This window comes from Tamandua tetradactyla, chromosome 13, assembly GCF_023851605.1.
Source record: "Tamandua tetradactyla isolate mTamTet1 chromosome 13, mTamTet1.pri, whole genome shotgun sequence".
NCBI classification, from domain to species: Eukaryota; Metazoa; Chordata; class Mammalia; order Pilosa; family Myrmecophagidae; genus Tamandua; species Tamandua tetradactyla.
This window is the reverse complement of record NC_135339.1, coordinates 2,586,932-2,604,019: the sequence shown is the minus strand read 5'-3', so window position 1 is coordinate 2,604,019 and position 17,088 is coordinate 2,586,932. Positions and strand designations below refer to the sequence as shown.

General features: G+C 55.2%; 1 protein-coding gene across 1 annotated transcript in view; it reads right to left on the bottom strand.

Annotated features, from left to right (window-relative positions):
• Window positions 1-1,858: 1,858 nt before the first annotated feature.
• Window positions 1,859-17,088, bottom strand: part of RET (ret proto-oncogene) — a 56,288-nt gene continuing 41,058 nt past the window's right edge. Inside the window, exons 12-20 of the mRNA XM_077124522.1 lie at window positions 15,934-16,081; window positions 14,163-14,270; window positions 12,599-12,813; window positions 12,386-12,508; window positions 9,855-9,925; window positions 8,496-8,633; window positions 7,000-7,099; window positions 5,468-5,615; window positions 1,859-4,115 (exon numbers count right to left, since the gene is read on the bottom strand). Of these exons, the coding sequence (XP_076980637.1) occupies window positions 3,958-4,115; window positions 5,468-5,615; window positions 7,000-7,099; window positions 8,496-8,633; window positions 9,855-9,925; window positions 12,386-12,508; window positions 12,599-12,813; window positions 14,163-14,270; window positions 15,934-16,081 (1,209 nt within the window). The 3' untranslated portion in view covers window positions 1,859-3,957. The remainder of the gene's footprint in view (window positions 4,116-5,467; window positions 5,616-6,999; window positions 7,100-8,495; window positions 8,634-9,854; window positions 9,926-12,385; window positions 12,509-12,598; window positions 12,814-14,162; window positions 14,271-15,933; window positions 16,082-17,088) is intronic.

The window sequence follows — 17,088 nt, the reverse complement described above, 5'->3', positions numbered from 1 at the left end:
ATGTTTGCCTCCTTAGCTCCTAGCAGTGAAGCTCATTCCTGCAGCTGTTGGCCAGCCAGCCATCTGGACTCAGCTGCAAGACGTGGCGGTGGACTCCCCGTAAAACAAACAAAGCACAACAAAATCTCAGACACATGCTCTAGTTTCTTATGCTGTCAGCTAAGGCAATCCATTACGTGGGTCCCTCCTGTCTTAGAAAGGTGGAGAGGCTACAGAAGCTTAGGAAGTCATTGGGACATGGAGGAGGAACAGGGATGCCCTCTGCAGACCCCATGCACAGGGGTATTTCTGCAGGGACACATGACAGAGGAATCAGCTCCGTATCCATCTTCACACTGAAGCTTCCATGAGGGTGGGGCACCAGGCACGAGGGCTGCATGTTTGCCATGGGCGCACATGTCCTTTGAGGGGCTCTATGTGTGTCCTCTTTCCAGGACCAGGGAGGTAAGGAGTTCTGAGGCACCTCCTGGAGACGCTCTCCAGTCGCTAGGACTGCTACAAACACTACATGGGACTGTGCTGAAAAAAAAGGAAAGGAAGCCATTCACTGCTCTGCTTCTTCTGGGGGGCAGGGAAGGGAAAGATTTATACTGGGGTAAATTATGCTTTCCCTTCCTAATTTTCTTTTACGTATAGAGTATGTGTCCTTGAGCTGCACTGTCCTCCAGATAAGCTGGCCGTGGGGTGGGAAGGAATCTTTGTAGAGGCTGGCAGAGAATGTGTTTTAGGAAATCACAAATGTGCCACACTAAGGCAAGATGTTGATAAAAGGGTGGCATATGGGGGGAAATACCCCCTAATGTAAACTAGGGACCGCAGTCGATAGTACAATTATAAAGCTTTCCTCAGTTCTAACAAGGGCGCCACACTCATGCAAAGTGTTAACAACAGGGGGAGGGTAGATAGGGACCCTGTATTTCCTGTATGATTTTTCTGTAAACCTACAACTTCTCTAATTAAAAAAGGAAAAAACAAACAAGAAAAACAGAAACACAGCACAAAATCAAAACAAAAGCAATCAACAACACTCCCAGAAGGAAGTTCTGTACTCTTGAAAAAGGGGCTTTTAGTGCTGACATGCTCCGTCTGGGTTTCTAAATATTCTGCGGTGAAGCTGGGAGAAAATAACTGATCCTCAAGTTATGCTTCTTTCCTGCACCCACAGCCCTGTTTGAGAGAGGAAGCCAAGAGAAGACCTGGGTGTGCGGTCTTGTCTAGACAAGAAATACACAAGAGGACCTTAGGATCCAAAATGCCATGTGTTGTACCCTTTGATTTCTGCTGGTGACAACCTGTTTTGTCTCTGGCCCCATTTGCTTCTTCTGAAAGCTGCTGTCCCAGGCATTTGGGCAGATGTCACAGACTCCCAACAGGAAGATAGAAAACATAAGCATCTAACATTTTAGTCTTCCCGGGGGCTCGGGGCAACATTTTTCTTCCAACCTCTAATGGACTTTCATTCACAAATGTGAATGAATTTTCCATTCTCTCCCCTACAACTGCCCAACTCCAGCTCCAAAACACACACACAGCAAGCCAAGGACGAGGGGACTGTAAATGCCTGAATCCAACCCTGGCTCCTGTCTCAGGGAAGGGGAGCCTGAAGGAAGGAGGCCCTGGGATGACAGAATGAGCTGTTTTATGTGTACTGCAAATGTGCCTGTTTACATATATATTTTACAAGACGAATCTGCAATATCTTCAAGAGTCCTCTGGTCAGTCAATGACTATTAGTTATTTGGTGGCTACCATAGCAGATTCCTTTGTGATAGTTTAATCTTCGTGCTGCCACGTCAAAATCTGATGAAACTGTCTACGAGGCTTAAAAAGAGAAAATAAATGAACACATTTTGTGATACATAATTTTATTTACATAATTGAAACTGTTTTCTTAGTCACCTTGATTACAAAAACAAATTAGCATGGTATAGTTTAATAACCTTCCATAAATATGTTTTACAAATGTTAATAACTGACAGATTGCTACTTAATACGCAGTAATACTTAATACTTAGTAACATATATGCATAGGAAAATTCTGTCTTGGGGGGGCTGATAAATGTGGATGTTTTGTAACTCAGAAATAGACAATAAGGTTATTTGTCATGGGCTAATTCCCCATCACTGGGCCAGCCTTGTGGACCCTGGGTTTCTTATCCCTACCTAGAACAAAAAATGCTACATTCATTCACACTGAGGAGGCATTTTTAGTAATTTTACAGAGCTTATCCTTATTTCTGTGTTTTGTAAGACTATCATTAAGTATATCTGTAAACCGAAGCAACTACAGACACTTGTAAAAGAACGTGTCACTGTGTATCTGGAAAAATGGGTGCAACTAAAGCCACGTTGTAGCTCCAGTAACTGTTTCCCACTCTCTCTCTGGCTGTGTGTACACACACACACACACACACACACACACACACACACACACACACACACAAAATGAGGCTCCATCACATATTCATCAAAGCCTTCTTGGTCAACCAAAATGCCACCGTTTTACTACTTTTGTGCAATGTCTATGTCTATAAAGTACGGTGTTTTAATGAAGTGATTTCCTATCACAGTGTTTGAAATCTGAAGATCAGGCAGTGTGTTTGGATAACCCGACCCTTTCCTGTGAAGTTAGAGAGGTGCCTGCTGTGCAGAGATGGCCAGGGGGATGTTCCAAGAGTCACCCCCCGACACTGGAGGGGCGTGCTGAGTGTGACAACTAACAAGCCCCGAAGTACAGCAAGAAGCTTTGAATCATAGTCAGAATCTAAGAAACAGAAAAAAATCTCTTGCTACAGCAACTTGAAATTGTGAACATGGGAAGGGCTGATACGCAGGGTTTTCCACACAGCTCTATAAGAGCCAACATTATCGTTTCCACGTCAGAAGTGTCGCCCGAGGGGGAGCAATCCTTGGTCGCATCAGAGCTACTTCTCACATACCTAGCTACACTTTCCCTTTGATAAAGATAATAAGCAAACTAAACTGAGCACAAGCCCCGCCTACTTCTGTGTGAGAGGGACTATTTTTGGGGAGCTCTGGAGGTACGATGAAAGCTGACAGTGGGTGGATTTACAGCAGCCGAGCCCCTGCCGTCCACAATCCTCGGAGTCCACGCCATTCCACACGCCCTCTTCTATATGGCCCTCTTCAAGAGAGAAAGGACTACTGGATGGTGAACGTGGAAGGACACTGTAGTGGACATAACGGGACGGACATGGCCGGAGAGCCCTCCTCCCTCACATCAGCCTGTCTACACAGCAGAGGCTGTATTGGACCTCTCCATTGTGCTAAATCTAAGAATCATGTCAAACATGATAAAAATCAAATTGTCTTCCTAAGAGAAGGTGGCAGGGTTTTAAAAACACGTTTTCATGACCACGTGTGTTGGCTGGGACAAGGCCTGCCGTGAGGTCCCTGCCATCTTCTCCATCCCTTGGCCAGGCTTTGCTCACCATTGCCAAGATCCTGTTGGGTCTGGTTCTAAGCTGAGCCCAGGGACTTTTGGCCAGTGTTTTCCCGCTGCTTTTGCGTGTGTGTGCTTCAGGTTTAAAGTCGCGTTGCCTTGTTTGGCGGCAACCAGAAAAGTCAAACAGTTCAGGTACAATTTCTCACACCAAGGGTAGTAGCGAGGGACAGGTTCAAACGCTTAGGAGAGCCAACTGTGCAGCTGTGAGCGATCAACACATACCGGCACTGGACTCCGGAGGGTACCAAATAATTAAAAACTACACTTAGAACTCTTATCTGGTTTGGTACGTTTTTGGAGAGGGAGAGTCACCAGCTACCATAAGGAAAGCCACTTTGGAAAGCAGTTGAAACGAACTACCAAAAATGGGTCGCCATCCTGGAGATTAACGGCAGCTGAGCCGGTTTGAACTGCACAAAGAAGGAGCCAGCGGATCCCCGTCTCGGCATGTTTCTTCCCCTCGTGAGTCCATTACCTTTCACAAAGAAATGTTAACTATCAAACTTGTCCAGTAATTTTGCCGCTGAGGGTGAAACCATCCAGTTAGCATATACACTATCATTGGTATATCTCGGACACTCAGAGTTAGTGCCATCGAATCTCGTGAGTGGTACAGGACTCTCTTCGGGCCAGTTCGGGGCTGACATGCCTAAAAATGAAAACAGATCATTCGTTCGGCACTGAAGAACCCAAACTGCATGGGCAGACAGTAAGGCCTTGGCAAAACTCCCTCTGACGCTGAAACCAAACTTCTGGTTTCTGTGCCAATTATATTTAATGATTTTGTGTTCCTGGTTTCCAAAACACTGTTCTATTTAGGGGGAAAGTGTCACATGCTCTCTTGAGTAAATGTAACCCAACAGGAACCACCCATTTTGATTGCATTTCAAACTCTCAAATCTGTTATGTGTTTTGCTGCACTGTTTAACTCCGTTTCTAAGGTGCTGTCAAGGGGCAGCACACTGCTGAACCACGTCGCTTACGGCAACAGGAAGCTTCGGCTCTGGAAAAAGTCCCCTAAATTAAAGAAGCCTACTCATCCGTCGTCAGAGACTGCCACGGTGGAGAGGACCTCCCGAATCAAGGGCGCATGCAGGCGAGCCCACAGCATCACAAATACAAAAGGAATGTAGCACTAGACCCCAAGCCAGCGAGGAATCTTTGATTCAGGATGCATGCAAAAAAAGGGGGGAACGATCTCTGCTGAAAAATACTTTGTAAACTCCGAGATTTTGAAACAATCAGCAATGAAGCAGGAAACAGAAAAAAGAAAAAAACCAAAAAACTCTCAAATGTGTAATTGAAGACAAAAGGAGGAGTTTTGACAAGAACCATATTTACTGTCCATCTCATGACTACACACACCACCACAGACTACGTTCTTTTCAATAAAAGCATTAGCTCCACTTTCAGCACTGATTTCACAGACAATCGTCATAATGGTAGGTAATGCAAAGGATGTGAAAACAGTCGCCTGCGTGCATTCTCCAGAAAGGACGCTCTGCCCGGGCCCCTGCACACGGGGCTGCAGCTGCCTGCTGGGGCCCCCCTACCCAGGAGGTCAGGCCGGGCAGTGACTGCTTCCCTTCTAAACTAAACGGCTCCCCAGATCTGGGAAATTTCCCCAAGTATTAACTCACAAGTGCAGTCACTTGAGACCCCCAGTGCCCCCCCCCAATGACTTAGTAATCTTTTTTCTTTTTTCCTGATATCCCCTGAGAATTACTGCCCTGACCCTTTTCTCTTTTATTGCCTTATGTTTCTGGAAGGTGGGGGAATCCCACTTATTTTCACATCCTTTTTTAAAAAAAAAAACAACATAGTTGCAAAACGCCTAAATAGAAACCCGATGCAAAGTCAGACATGTACAAATCAAAAGGCTTCGGAGTCGACTTTGGTTTCTTAGTCAGAACAGAAACGCCCTTGGGAAAGCATTACAAAGTGGGGGGACAGTGCAGGCTTCGTGGTGCTAGAACCGAGTAAATGCATGTGAAATTCTACCATAGAGTTTGTTTTCAATCCATGTGGAAGGGAGGGTGCGAGGGAGGGGAGCACTGCTGCAGTCCACCAGGGGTGTCTCCTCCTCGGAGAGGGCATCGTCGTACAGCAGGGAGTCCGATGGGGTGGACGCTGCCAGGTCCAGGTAGTCCTGGTGGGAGAGAGACGGCCTGTGAGCCTGACCTCAGAGGCCGAGGCCAGCTCGACTGTCTCTGCTGCCCCAGCACTGCATCCTCACCCCCTGCCCCTCCCCACCCCCTGCCTGCCTCCTAGGCTCTCCCCGAGGCAGCAGAGCCCCTCCTGGGAATGGCTGGTTCTGACCCTGAATGTGCAGGTACTACTGAGGGGGGGCCGCAGCCACCATCAGCCCCTGCTCGGCTGTCCCACCCCCTCCTTAGAGGCCTCCCTGCTCCTGGAGCTGAGAGGAAGTGCTCCACCCTCCTGGGACCTGCCACCTACAATGTGGCAGCAGCCCCAGAGGCCAGTCTCACACATGCCGCTGCCCCTGGCTTTGGAGTCTTAGCCCCTTGGGTCACGCACGCCTGCCGCGTCTTTGGCCCCGGATTAAGTGTGCCAAAAGCAGTCTGTGCCTCTTTCTGGCTGTTGCTCTGCAATGCTCTAGCAAGGCTGGGTCTCTTGGCATCGTTTTTTATTTCTGTTTAGGTAGCCCTGCAATCACAGGGCCCAGAGGCTTTGCCCAGGCAATGCACTGACGTTCAACTGTACTGCAACTGGCCTGAGCAGGCATCTGGCTCCCGGGATTGGAAGCCATTCACAAAGCTGAGTGAAAGCGTTCACGCCAGGATGAAACTGCTATGTGAACCGTGAGGGCAGGGGATGGGCCTTTCTTGTTTACTTGGACGGACGGACGCCGAGGGCAGTACGCAGCAGCTGCTCAGTCAATGTTAGCTGAAATCGTACAGACTTTCTCATTTAGTTACAGACGTGTCCCCAGACGTGTTTGGTTTGGCCCACACTGGGCTTTTAACATTTTAAATGAGTTGTTAACATTTCAAAACTGGGAGATTTAACAGTACATCTTTCAGAATTCAGAAGGCCTGGCAGGCCCGTGTGGCTAGAGCAAGGGGCCCTTGAGAAGAGATGGTGCTCCCCTTGCCGGCCCCCCACCCCCACTCCCAGCCAGGCCGGTCAGAGCGTCTGCATTTAGGACACCTGCAGCCACTCTACTTTCTCAGGTTCCGTGACTGAGGATGATTCTGCTTGGCTTTGGAAATACTTTTCCCTACACCTGTTTGGGGAGAGGTCTTGAACGTCCCTATTTGAAAGGAAGCCCCTCAGTCTTGGCTCGCAGAGAAGGGTCTGGTGGGCCATCTGTCCCTCCAGGGGACAGCCTGACGGTGTCCCCTCTGCATGGGGGCAGGGGCACCTTGGCACACCTGGCTCTGCCTCAGCTCTGGGCGCTCCGTGTGCCTAGATTCACTGTCCACCGCGACCCCGGGGTGGTGCCGAAGTCCCCAAACTGTCACCCTCAGCCTGTGGGAGGCCAGCTCCAGGAGGCAGCCCCAGGCACTCACTCTGCTCTTAACCATCATCTTCTCCAGATCTTTGCTGATGTCGGCAAACACTGGCCTCTTGTCTGGTTCCTGCTTCCAGCACTGCACCATCAGGCCATACCTTTGTGGGGACAGCAGACAAAGCGGTAACCATCCAGCAAGGTCAAGTCTCCAGAGGATTCCCCGATCATGGCCAACGCACCCGGCCCCAAGTCCTGTTGTCCCCTGCCTCAAAGCTGTTTCTGCATTGCTGGCACATCCTTTGAGCCCCACTGGGTGCCGGGCACCACAAACCTGCCAGGACCTGAGCCTCTGAGCTCACTGGGGCTGCGAGGCGCCAGCATCTCATAAACATCCTTCCTCTCCAGAGAAGACTTTATTTTCACCTCCCTTTCAAAGAGCCTGGTAAACAGCTGATCAGAAGCTGTACCCACTGTAGCAGCTGAAGTGGGAATGCCAGTCCCCAAGATTTTCACCAAGGACAGAGGGTACCAAGCCAAAGAAAGCAGTCTGCGACTCTTTCTGGCTATTTGTCCACAGTGCTCTAGCAAGGCTCGGTCTTTAGCCATCAATCTTTATTTCTGCTTAGGGAGCCCCACAATCACAGGACCCAGAAGTTTTGCCCAAGCAATGTTAAGGGGCCTGAGCAGGCATCTTGCTTTCGGGACCTGAAGCCACCACAACACTGGGCAAATGTGTTCATACCACGATGAAACCGCCACGTGAACACCGCGAGGGCAGGGGCCGTGCCTGTCTAGTTCACTTGGACCCCCAGCATCTACGCCAGGGGACACAAGACAAAAAACAGAAAACTTACGCCAAGGAACCCCGCTCTACACATCTGCACCTTCCCCGGCTGGCCACGAGCTCCAGGGCCAGGCGGAGGCCCACGCCTGCCCGCCCTTGTGCCCCACCACCTGGCCCCGAAACCGGCCGGCAGTGCTCGAGAGACCAATAGGGCGTCCATGCCTCCAAGGAGCTGCCCCGTGAAGGCCCCCCATCTGAGACGAGGGGCCGTGGAAGCAAGGAACCATTCATTGGCTGGCTCCCCACCTTTCTCCTGGCCGGGCTGCTGCCGAGGGCGGGGCCAGGGACGTGTGGGGATTTGGGGGACGGGTGAGGAGCCTCTCCGCACACAGCCATCCTCCTAGCGACGGCCATCACAGGGAGACACCGTGCACTCCCCGCTGGCCCCGGGAGAACCCTGCCTGGCTTCGAGCCTCGGCACAGGCACAGGCACGGCCGAGTGGGCCCCCTTGGCTCTCCCACCGTGAGCCTGCTGGGCCCTGCTCCTGTGCATTCTTTACATTCCCTGAGAAGCCCACCGCACCCCCACCACTGTCACCAGCAGGGGTGGCTCCCTGACTCCTCCCAACAGACTGTGCCCAGGGACTCCCCAGGGCCTGGCTCTCCCGGGCTGCTCAGGAACGCGGGGGTGGGGTGGGGGAATGGTGAGTGCAGGAGCCCCTCCCCTCCCAGCCCAGCGGGGCCCGAGGGGGCCAGGGCGATGTGCTCACATCTCCTCGCTGCAGTTGTCGGGGCGTTCCATCCGGTAGCCGGTCTTCAGGAGGTTGAAGAGCCGCTCGGGGGGGATCCCGGGGTAGGGGTTGCCCCCCAGGGTCACAATTTCCCATAGCAGGACACCAAAGGACCACCTGTGGAGCAAGTGGACAGGGAGTGACTCCGTGGGGCCCAGAGTGACCGCCTGCGACATCCCCAGGGCCCCCCAGCCTGCGCAGGGCCAGGTGAAGGGGGTGTGAGGCCCAGCATCCACCTCGAGACAGCTGTGCTGGGGGCTGCAGCCTGGGCTGCACGAGGCACAGACGATGCTGCAGGGGAGCAGGAAGAGGCCTCCTGATGCCCAGCCCTGGCCCCTTGGTGACGGCGGGTAGCTCGTCCCGAAGCCTCAGCCCAGGGGCCATGCTCTTCGAGGGCCATCTGCCCCCACAGGGGCCCTGACTGACTCCCAGTGTGACCTTGTCAAAAAGTCCCCATGGGCTGGGGGCAGAGAGGTGGGGAAAGGTGAGCCCAGGGCTTTGGGGTTCCCTATATATTCCTTTCACTTTTTCTACATGTTTCAAAATCTTTATAAAATCTTAAAAGGACAGCCAAAGAAAAATACTTGACTCTGAGGACAAAGTTACTGTTAAGTGGGAACAAAATTATGCCCCACAACAGAAGGTACCATATGAGACCCCTCATGCTAACAAAGAGTATACACGCACATCAGGGAACAGGCCGTTCCATGGACAGCCCACAGGCATGACTTATCAGTGGTGCGACTTAAGCAACTTTAAGCCTCTTCATTATGTTTCCTCTGCATTTTCCAATTCTCATATAGCCACTATCCATTACTTTCATAATCAGAAAAGAGTCGCTTAACATTGCCTGAGGCCTGCTTTTTCACAGCCATGCTGTGAAAGATGTGCAGGAATGCTGACTACAGAATTTGAGAAACCAGGCTGATGCATCTGGAGAAACAGCTGGTCCTGTCATCTGACCTGGAAAACCGACTCTTTGGGGGCATTAGCAGCCTCCAGCCCCAGTGAAGGACACCTCCGGACCCAGGGTCCCCACGCCCAGCTGTGGGCAAAGGCCAGTCACGGCCTCGTGTGTTCGAGCCTGGCCCCAGGCTCAGGGTTCACAGGACAGGGGCTGTCGGGTAAGATGCCTGGAGAGGGGAGCAGAGTGGAGGCTGCCCTCCCCACCGACCTTCACACACTCCAACCGCCCCTGGCTGAGCAACGCTCAGCTGCCCCTCAGCTTTGGGTCACTGATGGCTCAGGTCGGCCCTGTCCCCATGGATGGCCACGATGGCCACGCACACCCCCAGGGGCCACCCCTGTTACCCGTGTGGGGGCTGCGCCCACACTTACACGTCACTCTGGGTGGTGTAGATGTGGTCGAAGAGGGACTCGATCGCCATCCATTTGACTGGGATCCGACCCTAAAGAGGGGGTGGAAGGAAGACAGCGACTGCCATTCTGACCGGAGAAGGGCGTCCTGGGGCACCGGGAGGGGAACGTGGTCAGCAGCTACGACCCTGCCCTTCCACTCTGGGCAAATGCCGAGTCACGGTGCCCAGAGCTTCAGCACATCAGGTGAGAGGAGGCAACTGGCTGGCTGGCTCCCCTGCAGCCACACGGCAGCCCGCTCTAACCCAGACCACATCTCCATCAAGAAGCAGCCCACAGGAAGCAACCTGGAGACCAGAAGGTTCCGGGAGCCCTCTGAGCGGTACAGAGCAGGGCTTCGCTGCAGGTGGGTCTGACACACCTGCCCACCCTTGATGCTTCCAGAGAGCGGGGCTTGAAAATGGACAAGAGGAATTCAGAGGCAATACCGTCTTTGCCTCATCCACTACCAAGGAGCATAGCAGGGCTACCTCCTATTCCACACTGGCCACTGAAATGGGCAGGAATCACTCTGCACTAAAGCAAGCATCAGTAAAAAAACCAGCAAATCTCACCCACAGGTCTGAGGCCCCTGAGTTTGGAAACTGACACCCTTTCTCTCCATCGTGGAGCCTCCTGATGCCAAGGGCAGCCTGCAGGCTCTCCTGAGAAGCCCGAGGGCAGGGCCATGCTCTCCCACCTGCCTCAGCCCAAGCCCATCACTGTCCTGCCAAATGCAGCCCCGGCTGGGGCAGACCTGACTCACTCTTTCCATGCAACAGGACACATCGCTTCTTGGGCGGTAAGTCTTAAAGTGAAAAATCAATAAGACCTACGCATGTACTGGTTTTTAGAGGAGGATTTACTGTAATTTGTTTTACTTAACATTCTTTAAAGACTAAGGAGACAATGACAATTAAATGTAAAGTGTGATCCTCGACTGGATGTAATGATGGAGAAAATGCCCCAAAGGACATTATTGGGACAATAAAAAAGATTGCCGTATACACCCATATGCTTTTTATCAATATTAGCGTCCTTGCACTTGGTAACTGTGCTTCAGGGAGTTACATAAGTGACTCTGCGCGTTCTTGTAGAACGTATATAGAAGTAGTAGGTATTCAAGGAACATGATGCATACAACCTATTCTCAGATATTTAGAAAACAGACAAATTGGACAAATGGATTTACAGGTTGTTGAATGAAAGGGAGAGAAAAAGAAAGAAAAAAACACAGCAAGAAGTTAAAAGTTGACGGAGCAGGGTGTCTGGGGAGGTAAGTTGGAGTTCTATTAGCTTTGTGCTAATTTTGCAACTCTCCTGTTAAATTTGAAATTATTTCCAAATGAATAGTTTTGAAAAAGCGTTCTTTAGGGTTCATCTCCTTAAGAGAGGCGCTCGTTCCTTGAACTCATTTGTCACAAGGCTGTCTGCAGAGTCACGCTGGCTGGCCACTGTGAAGTCCAGAGCCCTGGCGGAGGACATGCTGTTCTCTCCATTCCATGGCACAGAGGACCACCCTGGCAGGAGCAGCGTGACAGCAGGACTTTTCCAGACCCAAGGGGATTGTGGGGGAGCAGCCACCCCCCACTTCCCCTTCTGCAGTTCTGACACAAGCAGCCACAACGGAAACCCCTGGAGAAGTGAAACATCACTCTTGCAACCTGTGGCCACAACGGCAAAGCTGGGCTGTACGAGGCTGAATTACTTTTTTTTGGTTTGTTAAAAAAATTTTTTTTTAGTTTTGAGCAACCACCTTCTTAGTGCAGCACCATGGAATGAGAACACCTGGTCGGCTGGGACCCGTGAATGGAACTGTGAACTTGCCCACCTGGCCAAGGTCAAATGTGTCAGGGAGATTGCAGAATGGGGCTGAAGTGGGCCACTGAGGAGGGCCAAGGAGAATGCTACCAGCACCGGAACACATCAAGGAGCCACGGTGTCCCCAGAAGACCACCGACTGTCTATCTCAGCCTTGGAGAATGCTCCTGAGACCCCGACCCTCTGTCTCTGGACTCCCTGGCTGCCCAGGCACTTCCCGAACTCGGCGGTCAGGGGAACCCCATGCACGACCCCTGCAGAGACCTTCCTTCCTCTCTGCAGGGTGGGTGGCCATCCTCCCTTTAAGCAAAAGGCTCTCCTTGGACCAAAGAACTAGTGACAGGGAAAGGAAGAAGTGCCCTTTCCTCCGCAGAAGGGAAATGGGCAGTTGCAGGGAGGAGGGAGAGGCTATTTGTGTGGCATTCAGCGACCTTCAGAGGAGGCTGTGGTTGAAGACAGGCAACGCAGCACAGCATCAGGCCTGCAGGTGAAGCTGGGGAGACAGACACCCCGACGGCCTGCAGCTGAGTCCCCCCAACAGGCATTCTGGGTCAGGGAGGACCTAGGCCCATCTGGTGACAGGCTGAGCTTAGTATTTTTAAAGCCTGCCTTACCTTTCCCTAAGTTCCCAGGGTGCTGGCCCAGGGTGCCCCGAGACTACTGTCCAGCCAGCGCCCCCCGCCACCGGGTACCTTGCTTCTTTTGACGTAAGAATCCTCTTCATAGACATCTCGGGACAGGCCGAAGTCCGAGATCTTCATCTTCCGGCCCTCGGCCACCAGGACGTTTCGAGCAGCCAGGTCCCGGTGCACTAGCTAGGAGAAAGCAGAGCCGCGGGGGGCTGAGCGCAGGCCACAGAGTCGTGGGGCGTGGGTGGGCCGGGCCGGGGCAGGTCCCGGGCGCACCTTCATCTCGGCCAGGTACTGCATGCCGCGGGAGATCTGCCAGGCGAAGGAGATGAGGTCGCCCATGGTCAGCGCGCGCTCGTCGGGGTTGTCCAGGTAGCTGGAGTTGCGGCTGCCCCCGCCGCCCACGTAGCCCGGGCCCACCTTGCGGCTCTCGCGGAGAAAGCCCCGCAGGGAGCCGTACTTGGCGTACTCAACGATGAGCAGCAGCGGCCCTGCGGGAGGGGCTGGGCTGTGGGCGGGGCCGGAGAGGGGCGGGGCCCAAGAGGCGAGCTGTGGGCGGGGCCAAGGGGGCCGTGGGCGGAGCGGGCCCCAAGAGGAGGTGTTGGCAGGGCCGTGGGTGAAGCGGGCGGTGTGTGGGGCCTGGGAAGGGGTGGGCCCCAAGAGGGACTGTGGGCGGGGCCTGAGGCTGGAGGCGGGGCTTCAGGGTAGGAGAGGTGGGGCTGCGGGCGGGGCTCTGGGCCACAGGGGCTGGGCTGTGCGCGGGGATCTCGGCAGGGGAGGAAGGGCCGAGGGTGGGGGCCACCAAGCCGGCACCAGGGTGACAGAGGAGGCCGAGGGCCCTGGGCACATGGAAATCAGGCCTGCCCCGGGGAAAGGGTGCCAGAAGACCTGGCGGCTCCGCATGCCACGACAGCCCGCACGTGGCCAGAAGTGCCGCCGGCCCCTGAGGACGCCCAGAGTCCGCTCTTACATCGCTGGCACTCAGCAGAAATTCCTCCTGGGACCGCCTGAGGGAGGCGTCCCCTTGGCGGTCAGCAATGCCCTGCTGCCAGAACCTTCTGCCTTTCTCCACCCTCAGCCCTGCCACAGCCCAGCATCAGGGGCTGCTCTGCCCAGGCCACTCACATGCCACAGCTCCGTCCCAGTGGCCTGCTCCCTGACCCTACACCATGTCCTCTGCTTAGGCTCCCCCTGCTGGTGGCTGGTCAGTGGCCCTGAGCCCTGTCCATCACCAGGGGGTCAGTCTGTAAGGACTCTGGGCCCATGGATGTCAGGCCAGTTCTGGGGAAAGGGACATCACAGCTCAGAGCGGGGGTGGGGGATGGGGCCCTGGGCAGCAGAGCAAGTCTGGAAAGCCAATGGAGCAGGAACGTCACCTCTCCAGACTTTGTCCTGATCTGAGAGTGGAGCCTATCCCCTCCACACGTTGTGGGCAGCTACACACGTTGTGGGCAGCTGGGGCACCTGGTTTCCCTGCAAGCCCAAGGACACAGCAGGTACCTGGAGAGCACCGCCCCTTCCTGGACCTCCTTATCTCTGGACACGGGGCCTGGAATGGTGGCACTGGCCACTGTGAGCACCCAGGAGCTCTGGGGGCCCCGGGTGTGTCTGCCCCACGTCCCATGGCAGGCCCTGGAGGTGCCCTCTCTTTGGTACATGCCATTCAAACCCAGAGTGGGGAAAGGAGGGCAAGCCCCCCTGGCTGGGGCAACACTGCGGGCAGGAGGCTGGAGGCCAGGAGCCAGCTGGAGCCGCCATCCTTTCTGAGGGAGGGAAAACAGGGGGAGGAGGGGAGAGAGGAAGGAGAGGAGGCCAGAGTACACCCAGGCCACGGCCTTACCGTCCTGGCTGCAGGCACCGTACAGCTTGATGACGTGGGGGTGGTTGACCTGCTTCAGGAGGGTGAATTCGGACAGCAGGTCCCGCAGCTCGCTGGGGGAGGCATTCTCTGAAATGCAGGGCAAGCAGAGCAGGTCGCTCACAGGGCCCCACCGTGGCAACCCTGTTCACAACCACTGCGGGAGGAGGACAGGCTCGGAGTCCCGGGTTCCGACTGACGCCCTCCAGGCCCAGCTCCTAGAGCCTCTGAGCCAGGGGACAGTCGATGGGGCCTCATGTCCCTGGGAATAGGAAGCCCGAGGAGCGAACCAGCCCATGGACAGCCCCCAGGGCTGGAATCGGGTCCACCTGCCATCTCTAGGAAGACAAGATGGCAGCCCAGCGACACCGCCTCTGCCCCCACAAGTAACCCATCCAGCAAGGTGAAGGGATCCCCTGTGTCCCCTGGTCCTTGGCAGTGGGAGGGGCCGGGAGGCAGGTGGAGAGTCCGCAGGTGAGGAGAACCCCAAGCAGCCCCACAGTGACCCACTGCCTCCATCTGGGATGGGCTGGAGTCTCTGTGGGGCCCCTCCTTGGAGGCCGGGACCTCGTCCTCTCTGGGCCTTAGGTGGCTGCGCACCCACGGGGACGTGTCGCTCACTCTCAGAACACGGCTTTAATGAACGGTGCTTTCTGTCCCTTGCCAAGGAAGCCAAACGTGAAAGCACCCGAGATAAAGGGCCTTGGCCAAGTGCAGACGTGGACGTCTCACTCAGACTTCTCGGTAGCCCACACAGTTGCTTACGGAAATCTAACTGCCTCTGGTGTGGGGCCCCCCCAGCCCACCCCGAACATCTCATCACACACTTCCCAGCCAGCAGATGTCGCCATGTCCCCTCCCAGCTGAGAGAGAACCTCGAACTTCATCGGCCCCTTTTTGGAAAGTAGGTACTTTCCCTCCATGCCTTCATTTTGATATTTTCATGGCCTTAGCATGGTAACCTTGCAACTTGATAAACTCCCTTTGTAAAAGCTGTTCCATTTCTGGTATATTGCATTCCTGCAGCTACAAACTAAAACAGGTCCCTTCCGGCCATGCCTGGTGAGCAGAGCTAGTGTTTGGGCCACCTCTGGAACCCACGGGTCTCACTGTGCCCAGTTCTCACGTGCTTTAGGGTATGGGGTCTTGGATGGGGGGCTGGTCCCAGTCTGAGGGACCTGGATACATGTCTAGAAGTGCCTGTAGCTGCTGCAGCAACTCAACCGCAGCAACCCCCCTCTGCCCCAAACCCCTGCCTGGGCTGCACCCCAGGTTCTCAGAAACACAGTGCCTGTCCATGGAGGGCCGAAGGACAAATGTCAGAGTGACAGGGAAGTGGCCCCACCCCCAGGAGGCCTCCTGATGCCCACGGGTGGGAGGGGCCGAGCCTCACAGGTGTCTCTCTGCCCAGACCCCGGCGGAAGCTTGGCTTTGAGTCAGGGAAGACAGCAACGTGGGCAGAGGGAACTGGAGTTAAAAACACAAAGGGCTTTTTAATTTTTTTAGAACTCAGACCTGCCTCAGACGTTGGTGCAGAAGCAGCACCATTCTAGAGCTTTCCACGGAGAGGAAAGTTCCTGCCCTGCTTCTCCAGGGGCCACCGGCCCACCGCATCTGCAGGGGCCAGCCCGGCAGTGCAGGGGTTCCTGCGGCGCGTGGTAGGGTGGGGACCCGGCCGGCTGTCGGCCCGGGGACCGTCGCGTGGAATCCTCTACAGCCGGTGGCGGGGGCAGCGGCGAGCAGGGCCCGGTACCTTTCAGCATCTTCACAGCCACCGTGGTGTAGCCCGCTTTGCCTTTGAGGCGGAAGGCTGTCGCCTTGACCACTTTCCCAAATTCGCCTTCTCCCAGCGTCTTCCCCAGCACCAGGTTCTTCCGGGGAAACTCCCACTTTGGATCCTCCTACATTGGGGTGGAAGGAGGAGCGAGGAGGGGAGGGATGGCGAGAGCGACAGGGAAGGAAGAGGGGGAGTGCACAAATGAGCACCCCCACCTCTGCAGAAGGTGGGGGGCCCCACGGCGTGAGGGGTCCCCTGACTCCAGAGCTGCCTGGCCCCTGGGTGCCAGACAGGGGGTTGCACCCTTGTGTCCTGGGGGCCAAAACCCACCTCTGGGCTGCCTGGGTTCCGCTTCCTTGTCTCTAAAATGGTCAGGACAGCGGGGTTTGGAGGGCGGTTTGGGACAGACCCAGCCCCGCGGTTGCTCGCTGTGGTGTGCCCAGAGGCTGCCTCGCTTTGGACCCCCAGATCCCAGGTCACCTTGGAGGCTGGGGGTGGCCTGCGGAGACCCTGCAGGACCCTCTCACCCCAATGGAGCCAATCCACCCCAAAAGACCAAGCAGCCTCTTGGCTCAGCAGGAGCCTGCGGGCAGTGACGCCCTGCCCATCTGCTTTATGGTCCTGAACTGTGTGCTCTAGAAACCTCTCCCCACCCCAAAGTACAGAGAAGGAGCTCTTCCCGAGGCCAGCAGGCCGCCCGTGGCAGCTTCTGCTTGCCCCTGGTGCTCGCCAGCCCACCCACACTCCCACACTGCTGCCCTCCCCACTCCCACGGAACAACCCACCCCCACCCCCAGCACCAAGCCCATCCTGACAGCACCGGCGCCTGCCCCGGCACCCCTCCCCAGCCCTGTCCACTGTGAACTCCAATTTGGGGGTGCCCACGGCAGTCAGGCCGAGCCACCTCCTAGACCCGCACTAGATACCCTTCAGCCCGTCCTGCCTGGGTATCTGCCACCTCCACCCCCACCCCCAGCCGTAAGGTGAGGAGGGGTGCGTTCGAGCAAGCCCCTGGGCCAGCCCTGCTCTCGCTTTATGCAGAACCCGCAGTCAGCACTGATGACATCACCCAGGGTCAGCATGGACGACAATGCTGTCCTCACTGCTGCGGCCGCACCTGCCGACCAGCAC